This window comes from Alosa sapidissima, chromosome 8 (genome assembly GCF_018492685.1).
Source record: "Alosa sapidissima isolate fAloSap1 chromosome 8, fAloSap1.pri, whole genome shotgun sequence".
NCBI classification, from domain to species: Eukaryota; Metazoa; Chordata; class Actinopteri; order Clupeiformes; family Clupeidae; genus Alosa; species Alosa sapidissima.
The window spans coordinates 35,495,850-35,507,599 of NC_055964.1; the positions used below are offsets into that span (position 1 = coordinate 35,495,850).

At 41.4% G+C, this 11,750-nt stretch overlaps 2 protein-coding genes across 3 annotated transcripts in view; one reads left to right on the forward strand and one right to left on the reverse strand.

The window, feature by feature from the left end:
• Positions 1-11,750, forward strand: part of LOC121715131 — a 315,706-nt gene that overhangs the window by 30,455 nt on the left and 273,501 nt on the right. For both annotated transcript variants that reach the window (XM_042100520.1, XM_042100522.1), the window contains exon 16: positions 635-808. In XM_042100520.1, the coding sequence (XP_041956454.1) occupies positions 635-808 (174 nt within the window). The remainder of the gene's footprint in view (positions 1-634; positions 809-11,750) is intronic.
• LOC121715170 (major histocompatibility complex class I-related gene protein-like) overlaps positions 2,562-11,750 on the reverse strand; it is a 90,648-nt gene continuing 81,459 nt past the window's right edge. Inside the window, exons 4-7 of the mRNA XM_042100612.1 lie at positions 11,283-11,573; positions 10,985-11,098; positions 10,321-10,365; positions 2,562-3,267 (exon numbers count right to left, since the gene is read on the reverse strand). Of these exons, the coding sequence (XP_041956546.1) occupies positions 3,113-3,267; positions 10,321-10,365; positions 10,985-11,098; positions 11,283-11,573 (605 nt within the window). The 3' untranslated portion in view covers positions 2,562-3,112. The remainder of the gene's footprint in view (positions 3,268-10,320; positions 10,366-10,984; positions 11,099-11,282; positions 11,574-11,750) is intronic.

An 11,750-nucleotide genomic window follows, 5' to 3' on the forward strand; every position in this document is an offset into this window, starting at 1 on the left:
CACACACACACACACACACACACACACATGTGACTCACTCACTTCCTCACTCTGTCATTCTGTCTCACTCACACACACACACACAAACACACACTCACTCACTCACCTATGACTCACTCAGTCTCTCTGTCTCTCACACACACACACACACACACACACACTTACTCTGTGTGGGGTGAGGGAGGGAGTGAATGGCAAACGCAACACACACACACAGTTACTACCTCACACACACACACACACACACACACACATGTGACTCACTCACTTCCTCACTCTGTCATTCTGTCTCACTCACACACACACACACACACACACACACACACACACTCAATCACTCACTCACTCACTCACTCACCTATGACTCACTCTCTCCCTCACTCAGTCTCTTTCTCTCACACACACACACACACACACACACGCACACACACACACACACACTTACTCTGTGTGGGGTGAGGGAGGGAGTGAATGGCAAACGCAACACACACACACATACACACACACACACACATCCCTGTGTACAAATTATTTATACACACAACCGTATTTAACACATTATTGTAAGGTGTCCGTAATGTTGATTGTCCAAAAGGAAATGAAGATGTAGTATTTCTCCTGCTTCTCTCTACAGTCTGTCATACTGCAGTATTGGAGATGAAGGCTTCAGAGCTCTCTCATCAGCACTGAGATCAAACCCCTCACACATGAGAGAGCTGTGGCTGAGTGGGAATAAAGCAGGAGACTCAGGAGTGAAGCATCTTTCTTCTCTTCTGGAGGATCCCAACTGTAAACTGGAGACACTAGAGTGAGTATCACAAGACCAGATGCTGAGCTGCTATCAGTGAAGTTGACGTTGTATGTTTTTGCTCTTTCTTTCTTTCCGTTCCTCATATGGGCAGCATGGGCGACATCTTGTCGAGGCCGGCATGAGCCCTCGCTATTTTGCAGCTCTCATTTGCGCCAATCAGTTTTCTATCGCTCATTTGCATGTCATGTCAATCATGTGTCCCTGTGTGGGGAGTGGGGGCCCTATAGGCTACTCTGCAGGAGCCCGTGCTGCTAATGTGAAATTGTTACAAAATAATGTTTGGGTGCCCAGGACATCATAAGCTGGGACTGCCACTGCATATATTAATAACTCATTCTCATGTAAGGGGATAATGTTCATAATAACTCATTCTCATATATGGGGATAATGTTCATAATAACTCATTCTCATGTAAGGGGTTAATGTTCATAATAACTCATTCTCATGTACAGTAAGGGGTTAATGTGCATTTCTATGTTTTATGTTGTTAACTGTATGTCCAGCATTTACACATGAGGTGATAACAGTTTCCCTCGTTGGTCTCTGTGTGTCCTTCAGCTGATCTGATGAAGTGTTCTTCTCTTCCTCCTCCTACAGCCTGGAGCATCAGTTCCCCTGACCTCTGTTCAGTGAGCTGAGGAACAGTCCAAACTGGAAACATCTACAAATACACAGACTCTAATGAATCCGTCTCATTGTATTTGTGAAAAGTGAAGGTCTTGCTTTCACCAAACTCACTGTTCGTGAGCACTGATTCACTACACATAACTCCACATAGCATTTACACTGATAACCTACAGTTCCCAACATGCATCACATTCTCCAACTGGTGTCGTCTCAAAGCCTGTAGCTGTAGCGACCGCTAAGGTTCATACAATTACCGTTTAAAACAGCCACATGTCAGTAAACTTCATATGTTCACCATCTTACATAGAAAGTGTGTGTATGAAGAGTGTGTACGGATGAAGTGTGTGTATGAATGAAGTGTGTATGAATGAAGTGTGTGTATGGATGAAGTGTGTGTGGATGAAGTGTGTGTATTGATGAAGTGTGTGTGTGTGTATGGATGAAGTGTGTGTATGAATTGTTTTTGTGTTGTTTGTTATATTATTAGTGATGATTGGGCAACATCATCATATGTGTTTAATCATCTTTATGTGTAAATCAGGGCTGTCAAACATCTCATTTGTCTCTTCCTCTCATTTGTGTGCAGATTTCATCACATTCATATTTGAAGTAATACATTTTACAAATTCACTTCTCTAAATACAAAAAATGTAACTGGTGTTGTATAATAAATGTTTTCAATGTAAGAATCATGTTATCAATGCTCATATGTTTATTAGCTGCATATGATGGGGAAATAAGTATTCAAAGCATTAACATTTGTTTCTCTACATATTTAGATTGTGACTATTAACATGGAATTGAACAGACATTGGTATCAACTCAAGAAATCCACACAGAATAAGAATAATATTGCAACATCATGACAAAAAGATGTTCTTTGCCTTTTTCACCAATATGACAATACATTATTACATCAATTCATAACTGCAGGAATCCTGTATCTTTATTCTGTTTGGTTGCATTTTCATTACATTGTTGTGACTAAAACCAAAGTAAGGAAAACTTTACATTTACACATTTACATTTAAAGACGTTACAAGAAATGTGTACAGTACGTGTCAGCATAATGTGTGTGCGGTGTGTGTGTGTGTCTGAGGCAGAGAGCAGATTATCCGTTTTTAATGTAGACAAACAAAAAATATGTGGCCACTAGGTAGCAATGGACAATACAAAAAGGCAACTCAAGAAATGAGTTCTACCTAGTTCTATCTATTGCTTTTATAGTGCAAAGTAATAATAATAATAATACTGTTTATTTGTTACATAGTGCCTTTCAGAGTACCCAAGGCCACTTTACAGTTAACACAGAGTAGAGTTAACACAGTGGAAAATAATAATAATCAGCACACTAATTAAAAACATAGTGGTAGTAAAAGGCACATTAAAGTCCATAAGCTATCTAGAAAAGGTGGGTTTCAAGAGCCGGTTTGTATTGTGAGATGGAGAGGAGAGTGCGGATGTGTGAGGGGAGTGAGTTCCACAGTTTGGGTGCAAAGTTGATCTGTTGAGAGACAGGGAGCCAGTGCAGCTCTATCAGGAGAGGTGTAACATGTTGGGAGAACTTTGTGCGGGTGATGATCCGTGCTGCAGAGTGTTGAATGAGTTGGAGGCGATGGATGAGTTTGTTTGGGATGCCTGTCAGGATTGCAGTGCAGTAGTTGATGAAAGGTGTTACGAGGGTGTTGACGAGCACTTCAGTGGAGCGTTGTGTGGTGTTACGAGGGTGTTGACGAGCACTTCAGTGGAGCGTTGTGTGATGTACGAGGGTGTTGACGAGCACTTCAGCGGAGCGTTGTTTGAGTGCAGGGTGCAGTCTGGAGACGTTCCTGAGGGGAAAAAGCGCAGACCAACAGACATTAGTGATGTGGTGGGAGAATGAAACGCTACTGTCCAGGAGACCAACAGACATTAGTGATGTGGTGGGAGAATGAAACGCTACTGTCCAGGAAAACGCCAAGGTATGCGTCTGACCATATGAAAATGTCCATAAAACATCAAAATCTGTTCATTCTTGACACCACAAAAGGTCAAATTGCTGCATAGTGTTTAAAACAGCAAGTGAATGGTATGAGGTCAGTAAGTTATATGAATGCAGATGAATCACATGGCCTGTTCATCTGTCATTTCATCACGAGTCGCTAAATAGAACCAGAATAGAAACATCTGTAATTCTATCATGAGATGACGTCACTAAATAGAACCTGAAGCCCACTTGTGTGCTAGTCCTTCACTTCTCCATAGTATTCTGCTGTCCTTCACACATTCACATTCACATCAACAGCTGAAAGCCTCTTGTGTCCTAGGCCTAGTCCTCTCCTTCACCATAGCATCCTGCTGTCCTTCACACATTCCCTTCCACATACTTTTCCAGAGCATGGGAACGTTTGGGACCTTCTAATAGAGTATATGCTGTAGGTGGGTCATGTGATCAGTCTTCACACACTCTTAGTTAGGAGGTGGAAGAGGGCAGCTGTGGGATCAGTGAATCCAAACATGACAGCACCTGCTACCTGCAACACTATACTCACACCCTAAAAACACAACAAACATTGACAAAATGAAAATACACCTGTGTGTGTGTGTACTCACATGAAAATGTACTGAATAAAATTCACACAAGACTAATCTGTGAGTATGCTAGTATAATGTTTTATTCAATTAAACATGAGAAATTTACGCAAAGGGGTACAAACTTGATCAATTAATCTGCTTTTGCGATGGCCAACAAAAAACTGACTACAGAACTCAAAGCCTATTGACTATGTAAATACTTATTTCCTGTATGTACTCAGTGAGGAAATATAGACTCTGGGACAGAAGCTTCAGTATGGATACACCCCTCACACTCTGTCATTACATTTGAACCAAAGACCAAACCCCACAAAGTGTTTTGTTATCGTTTGAGGGGCAGGCTGCCCTCACTTTGTTTCCCATTCATAGAGCCAGTCTCAGTGAATGGAGAGCTAGAGAATGAATGAATGTGAGGCATGTTTGTATTGTAAGATTCAGCGTTGTGTAGATCAGGCTGAACGTGAGGCATGTTTGTATTGTAAGTGTTAACTGTGAAATATAATTTGTTGTATTTACTATGAAATCACCTAGGAACTTTTATTGTGTAGAAAACACCTAGGGACTGTTATTGTATAGGAACCGGATGTTGATTGTGTGAAGTTCATGAGCGAGTGTGGGTGACGGTGGTCATTAAAACTTGACGTTGTGTCTTATCTTTGAATAACATTGGTAGCAGAGGATGGTTAGCAATTATAAAGTTCCGCCGACCTTCGATGAATAATAAAGACACTGGCATGCTGACTTTAATAAAGACACTGGCATGCTGACTTTAATAAAGAAAAACTTGATGGATTGTTTCTCAAAGAGGAAAAAGACAGAACGTATGAGGCATATTCAAACTTTGATCGAATTATAAGGGACAGTAGTTTATCCATGGCGGACTACATCATTGAATTTGAACAGCGATACTCAATGATGCACAAGTATAAAATGGAGCTCCCCGATGCAGTTTTAGCCTTCAAACTACTAGATACTGCATGCTTGGAAGTAAAAGACCGACAGTTAGCTTTAACAGCGTGTACAGATTTGACTTTTGCTTCAATGAAGTCCGCACTGAAAAGGATTTTTGGAGGGAAAACGTTTGTGTACCCTATGGGAATAAATCAGGAAGCTGCATATGTCACAACAGAGCAAAGACGTCAGAGGGGCAAGACGTGGTCCAAAAATGAACAGCAAAAGACACCTCTGCCTGGCACTAACCCTTTGGACAGGTATGGGCGCAGATCAAAGTGTGCCATTTGCCAAAGTACGTTCCACTGGGCTAAAGACTGCCCACACAAGGGTGAGCAAATAAAATGTACCCACTGTGAGACTGACAACGTTGAAGAGTGCAATATCACTCTCTTTACTAAAGAGTCACCAACAGACGCAGAGATTTTTTTAACTGAATGTTTTGGCTCTGCAATAATAGATACAGCATGCACACGTACCGTGTGTGGAGAAGAATGGCTAGATAGCTATATCGCAGGACTAAGCCATAAGGAATTAGAGAGTCTGAAGAAGACAGAGCAATGCAGTAATAGACCATTTAAGTTTGGTGATGGAAAAGTGGTCCATTCCACCAGAAAACTGCAAATTCCTGCTAAGATAGGCCAAACGAAGTGCAGCATTGAGACTGAAATAGTTCCAGCAAAGATTCCACTGCTTTTGAGCAAGGCATCCATGAAAAAAGCGGGGACTGTGCTGGATATGGAAAATGACAGTGCAGTGATGTTCAGTCAACCTGTAAAGCTGGATTTTACGGGCTCTGGTCATTACTGTGTGAACATTATGGACAAAGAGGGCAAAACCATGCCAAGTGATGACCATATCCTTGTAGCTGCTGAGGGTGTTGCTTCAAATGAAGACAGCAATAAGGACACAGAAAAGCAATGTGATGAGGAAATTCTGTCCATTTCAGAACAAATGAACAAAGTTGAAAAACAAAAAATCCTAGTGAAGCTTCATAGACAATTTGGTCATGCCTCTGCTGACAGATTGCTGAGGCTTCTATCTAGCTCAGGCACTAAAGATGCAGAATGTGCCATCATTCTTCAGAAAATTGTCAGTGAATGTGAGACGTGTCAGAGATACAGTAGGACAAAACCAAGGCCTGCTGATGGTCTTCCACTAGCATCACAGCACAATGAAACCGTGGCAGTAGATCTGCATGAGCTTGAGCCAGGTCTTTGGTATCTCCACATTATTGATCAATTCACACGATTTAGTGCAGGAAGCCTTTTGACCACAAAGAAAGGATCTGAAATAGTTAAACACTTTATTCATGACTGGATAAGTGTGCATGGCCCACCTCAGAAACTATTCAGCGATAATGGGGGAGAGTTCAACAATGATGAGGTTAGAGACATGGCAGAAAACTTTAACATAGAAGTAAAAACAACAGCTGCATACAGCCCATGGAGCAATGGACTGATAGAGCGACACAATCAAACGCTGACTGAGATCATCATGAAAGTGAGGACAAGTAACGGCTGTGACTGGGACACTGCATTAGACTGGGCGCTTATGGCGAAGAATACCATGCAAAATGTTCACGGTTACAGTCCTCATCAGTTGGTGTTTGGGCAGAATCCCAACTTGCCCTCAGTGCTGATTGACAAGCCCCCAGCTTTAGAGGGCACCACAAGAAGTGAGTGGGTAGCAAAACACATCTCCGCTTTACATGCAGCAAGGAAAGCATTTACAGAGGCAGAGTGTTCGGAGAGAATAAGGAGAGCTCTGCGTAAACAACTACGCAGCACAGATGAGAGATACGAAATGGGTGACAGAGTGCACTGTAAGAGAGTTGACTGTACAGAATGGAAAGGACCAGGAGTTGTAATTGGTCAGGATGGAGCAGTAGTGTTTGTCAGGCACGGAGGAACATGTGTTAGGGTGCACTACCTCAGACTTAGGAAAGTGAACATGGAAGATGATGAGCAACATGATAGCGACATGGAGGACACAGAAACCGGAGCAAACACTGACACACACAAAACACAGCCGACAAATGATGGTATGGAGACACGTAATGACAAAGAACAGAAAGCTGACGTCCATCTGAAAACAGGACAAGTTCTAAATTACAGAGATGCCCACAGTGGGACTTTACACAGAGCAGAAGTTCTTGGGCGTGCTGGCAAATCTACAGGCAAATACAAAAGCTGGTACAATCTGCTATTCATTGAGCCAAGCAATGTTGCAGGAAAGACAGATGCAGTTGATATATCAAAGTTGGAGAACCTTCAGATAGAATCCATTATTGCTGATGTTAGGTATAATACCACAGATAACAGTGAGGATGTGTTGATCACAAAAGATCTATCATTTGACATAGCTAAACAGGAAGAGATGAAGAATTGGAGAGATAACAATGTGTTTGAAATTGTTCAAGATGAAGGACAAAAGCGCATTAGCACCAGATGGGTATGCACCCTTAAAGAAACACCCACTGGATTGGTACCAAAAGCAAGGTTGGTGACTAGAGGTTTTGAAGAATTACAAATGTCAGAACTGCAAAAGGATTCACCAACTTGTGCTACAGAGTCGCTTCGACTACTTTTGGCTGTTATCTGTCAAAGACAATGGACCCTACATTCTATGGATATAAAAGCTGCATTCCTACAGGGAGTTGAACTGTCACGTGACATCTACATCAGACCTCCCTCCGAAGCAGACTGTACTGGAAAATTATGGAAGCTCAGAAAGTGTGTGTATGGGCTGGCAGATGCTTCCCTGTACTGGTACAACAGGGTGAAGGAAATAGTGCTGAAAGCAGGAGGCAAGATGTCCATGGTCGATCCAGCTGTTTTCTATTGGACAGATCAGGACTGCAATGTGAGTGGGGTACTTGCCTGTCACGTAGATTACTTAATTTGGGGAGGCACAGACAGTTTCTCCAATACAGTAATACCCCACCTTACGTCGGTATTTCAAGTTGGACGTGAGGGACATGACAACTTCTGTTATGTGGGGATAGACATTGTAACTGTTGACAAAACTGTGCAAATACACCAGGAGAACTACATTCAACACATGCAGCCAATACATGTGGCTCCTTCACGAGCCGTGCAACATGACTCTTCTCTTTGTGAAGAGGAAAAGGATCAACTCAGGTCAAAGATAGGTCAGATTCTCTGGGTAGCGAGGCAGACCAGGCCAGACGTCTTGTTTGATGCCAGCTACCTAGCTTCTAAGCTTAAAAATGCAACAGTGCAAACAATACATGAAGCAAACAGAATAGTGTGCAAATTGAAGTCCAAGAAAGTAGGTTTAATCTTTCACCATTTGGGTAGAGACCGTGCTCTCAAGATTGTAGTGTTCAGTGATGCCTCGTTTGGAAACCTCACAGATCGGGGCACTAAAGGAGGGCACCTGAGTCACCAAATTTTCACCACTTTCTTGGCAGTCTAAGAGAGTTAAGAGAGTGGTGAGAAGCACGCTTGCTGGAGAAACTTTAGCAATGTCTGAGGGAATAGATAATGCCATTTTTCTTGCTACACTGTTTTCTGAATTGGCCACAGGGGGTGCCGAGCGTGCTCCACCTTTAATCTGTGTAACTGACAATTATTCACTTGTTGATGCACTTAAGTCCACAAAGTCTGTCTCTGAGAAGAGACTTCGCCTGGAAGTGAGTAGTATCAAGGAGCTTATCCAAACACAGAAAATTGAGCGTGTTCTGTGGAACAACACAAAAGAACAACTTGCAGACTGCTTAACCAAAAAGGGGGCCTCACCTGAACAGTTGCTGAAAGCACTGAGTGAGGGACACTGGAAACTTGACTAAAATATATAGATTAGAGTTTTTGTTGTACTCTTATTCATAACAACATGGTACTTGAATACTGTTAAAAGGTAAATTGTTTTGCACTGTTATTATGTTCACTTTATTGGAAAGCCTCAGGGTTTACATTTTTTATTTTTATTTTAAGAAGAGAGTGAGTTTGTTAACTGTGAAATATAATTTGTTGTATTTACTATGAAATCACCTAGGAACTTTTATTGTGTAGAAAACACCTAGGGACTGTTATTGTATAGGAACCGGATGTTGATTGTGTGAAGATCATGAGCGAGTGTGGATGACGGTGGTCATTAAAAGTTAGAGAACTTGACGTTGTGTCTTATCTTTGAATAACAGTAAGATTCAGCCAGATCTGTGCAGCGCTGCAAGATCAAACGCGCACCCTAATTTGACGCTACTGGAATTCGAAGTCAATCAATGCGCCTTCTTCAGAAACAGGTCTTGTTATAACCTCTTTGTACACGTTCAAAGTTTACAATACTTTGGTTTGTCTGTAGGGACCCTATCCATGCTAAAGTGTAAGGCTAAGTGTACAAAGTTCTGTGCTCTTGTGATCTTTGTTTGTATTGTCAGTTTGCCAGCATTGATAAACAGATCTTTTTTTTCCTTTTCACTTTCCACTGTGATTGTACACAGTTGTATGTGTGTGTACAGTAGTGTCAGAGCCGTATGTAGGGAGAGTTTGGCCAACTCAAATCATGGGAGCCATGTTGGATACCATCGTCAGATATGCTATGTTGAAATAAATCAGATGACTCTGCAGTGTAACCCATGGGCTGAATATGCTATGTTGAAATAAATTGCTTATTTTCACCATTAACAGGCATATACATGTTATTATCAATGTTTGTCAATATGTAAAAGGCCCTTACGGAAATATTCCAGTGTATATCTACCTTATATACCTTAAATGGGCATGTAAAATGCCCATTGTAGTGAGTGACCACGTCACCTAATGTTTCGGAGCAGTGTTTACCTTTCAGGCCAAATACAGGAGGGCATTCAGTAATTTACTTGTGCTACAAACACACAAATTCTGTACTTCCAAAAACGTCACGACTAGCAACTGAACTCTTAACAAAGTTATTCAAAGTCTTTTGACAAAATGCATGATAAGACAATGATAATGCGACCGACAGCATAGGCTATGAGTAAAACGTGTTTGGTCAGGTTTCGCGGGAGGACAGGACCAAAACATTATCATGCTACTTTAACAATAAAAACTTAGTATTAAAAGTTATGTATTGATAATATTTGGTCATCTAAACCAACATAAATTACATGCCTGTGTGATTTTCACGGTATTTTACATCTGAGTTACAGGTGGCATTTGAAATCAGACAAGCTTAAATTCAAGTCTTCAAAACTTCAAAATTCATTAATTTAGAACTTTTTTGACAGCATGGTACATTAACGATGGTATTACTATATTTTTTCTACGTAATTTGTTGATAACAAGTTCATCACTTGTAGTTATGAACAAAATGTACGGAATGAGAAAACTGTCTTTAATTTCTGGCACACTCACCTGAAGCGTCTGTGTTCACTTGCAGAGAGGTCTGTGAGCCTCGACCTGAAACACCGTTCATAACCATTTGTCTCAAAACAGGGCAGGTGATTACAGCCCTACCATTCAGGTAATAGCATGTACAAAACAGGGCAGGTGATTACAGTCATACCATTCAGGTAATAGCATGTACAAAACAGGACAGGTGATTACAGTCATACCATTCAGGGAATAAACAAGTGTTGTTGTCTTTTCTGGCACTGGGCTAAACTGCTGGTAAAATGGCCAGAGCTTTTTTTTTGTGTGCATGAATTTTACATATAGTGTGTATCTGACAATTTTATAAGCAGATAAAAAATCTCACAATATTGATTTCACTGTTGTGTCATGGCTATTTTTTACCATCTGTCCGAGTTAAATACCTAGAGGCTCATTGTATGAGCAGTTGTACTGTTCTGATGATACACAAATATCAACTGTACACACAATGAGCCTCTGGGGATTTCCAATCAGCACAATGCCATTGATTTGCCACAGTTTACCAGTTCAATAGCCAGGTCTGGACTTCATCAAAACTTTAGCTGCATTGAATGTTTAATAATTAATTTAATTATGATTGTATTTGTATGATATGGATAACCTATGTGTCTCAGTCTTTAAGTGAAATCAGTAAGAGCTATTTCACCTGTGTGGGTCCTCCTCCATATGATAAAGGCAACGACTCCAGCAAGACACACTAACCCAGCAGCAATAAGCACGGAGGGCACAATGGATGTGGTGACTGAATCCCACTCATGATCTGCCCAGAGAGAGAGAGAGAGAGAGAGAGAGAGAGTCAGTTCTGTCTTCCAGAAGTATCCCGAGTACAGGAGTATGACAGACACAGACATCAAAACTAAACACAACTGTACACCTGATACTAAAACTACACACTACACTACAAAACATACATCCAACATTCCATATTTGTAAACCAATAATACCTAAACTGATGTCCAGCTTGTTGTCCAGGCTGAGGTGTTCAGCTGTGCAGGAGTACTGGTGTTTCTCTCTTAGTTCCTCTGCGCTGACCTCCAGGCTCTTCCTCATCTGGTACGTCTCATCTCCATTAGGTAGCAGCTCCCCCCCAGTCATCTGGTGGTCAGACACAGGCTGGCCGTCTCTGAGCAGGGTCAGGTTGATGTGACGGGGGTAGAAACCAGTGGCCCGGCAGGTCACTTTGGCCCCTCCAGAGTCTGGGAGTGTCTTCTGGAGGAGCCTGACTCTGGGCTTCACTATGAAACATAGTCAAGTCAAGACAGGTTTTATTTAGCACATTTCAAACACAGGGGTCATTCAAGGAGCGAAGAGTAATTGTAAATACAAGCATACAATGGTTAAAAGTGAAGTGCATAATAATGGAAAAAAATAATCATGATATGAGTCATCCTTAAAATGGATCACCGTTAAAG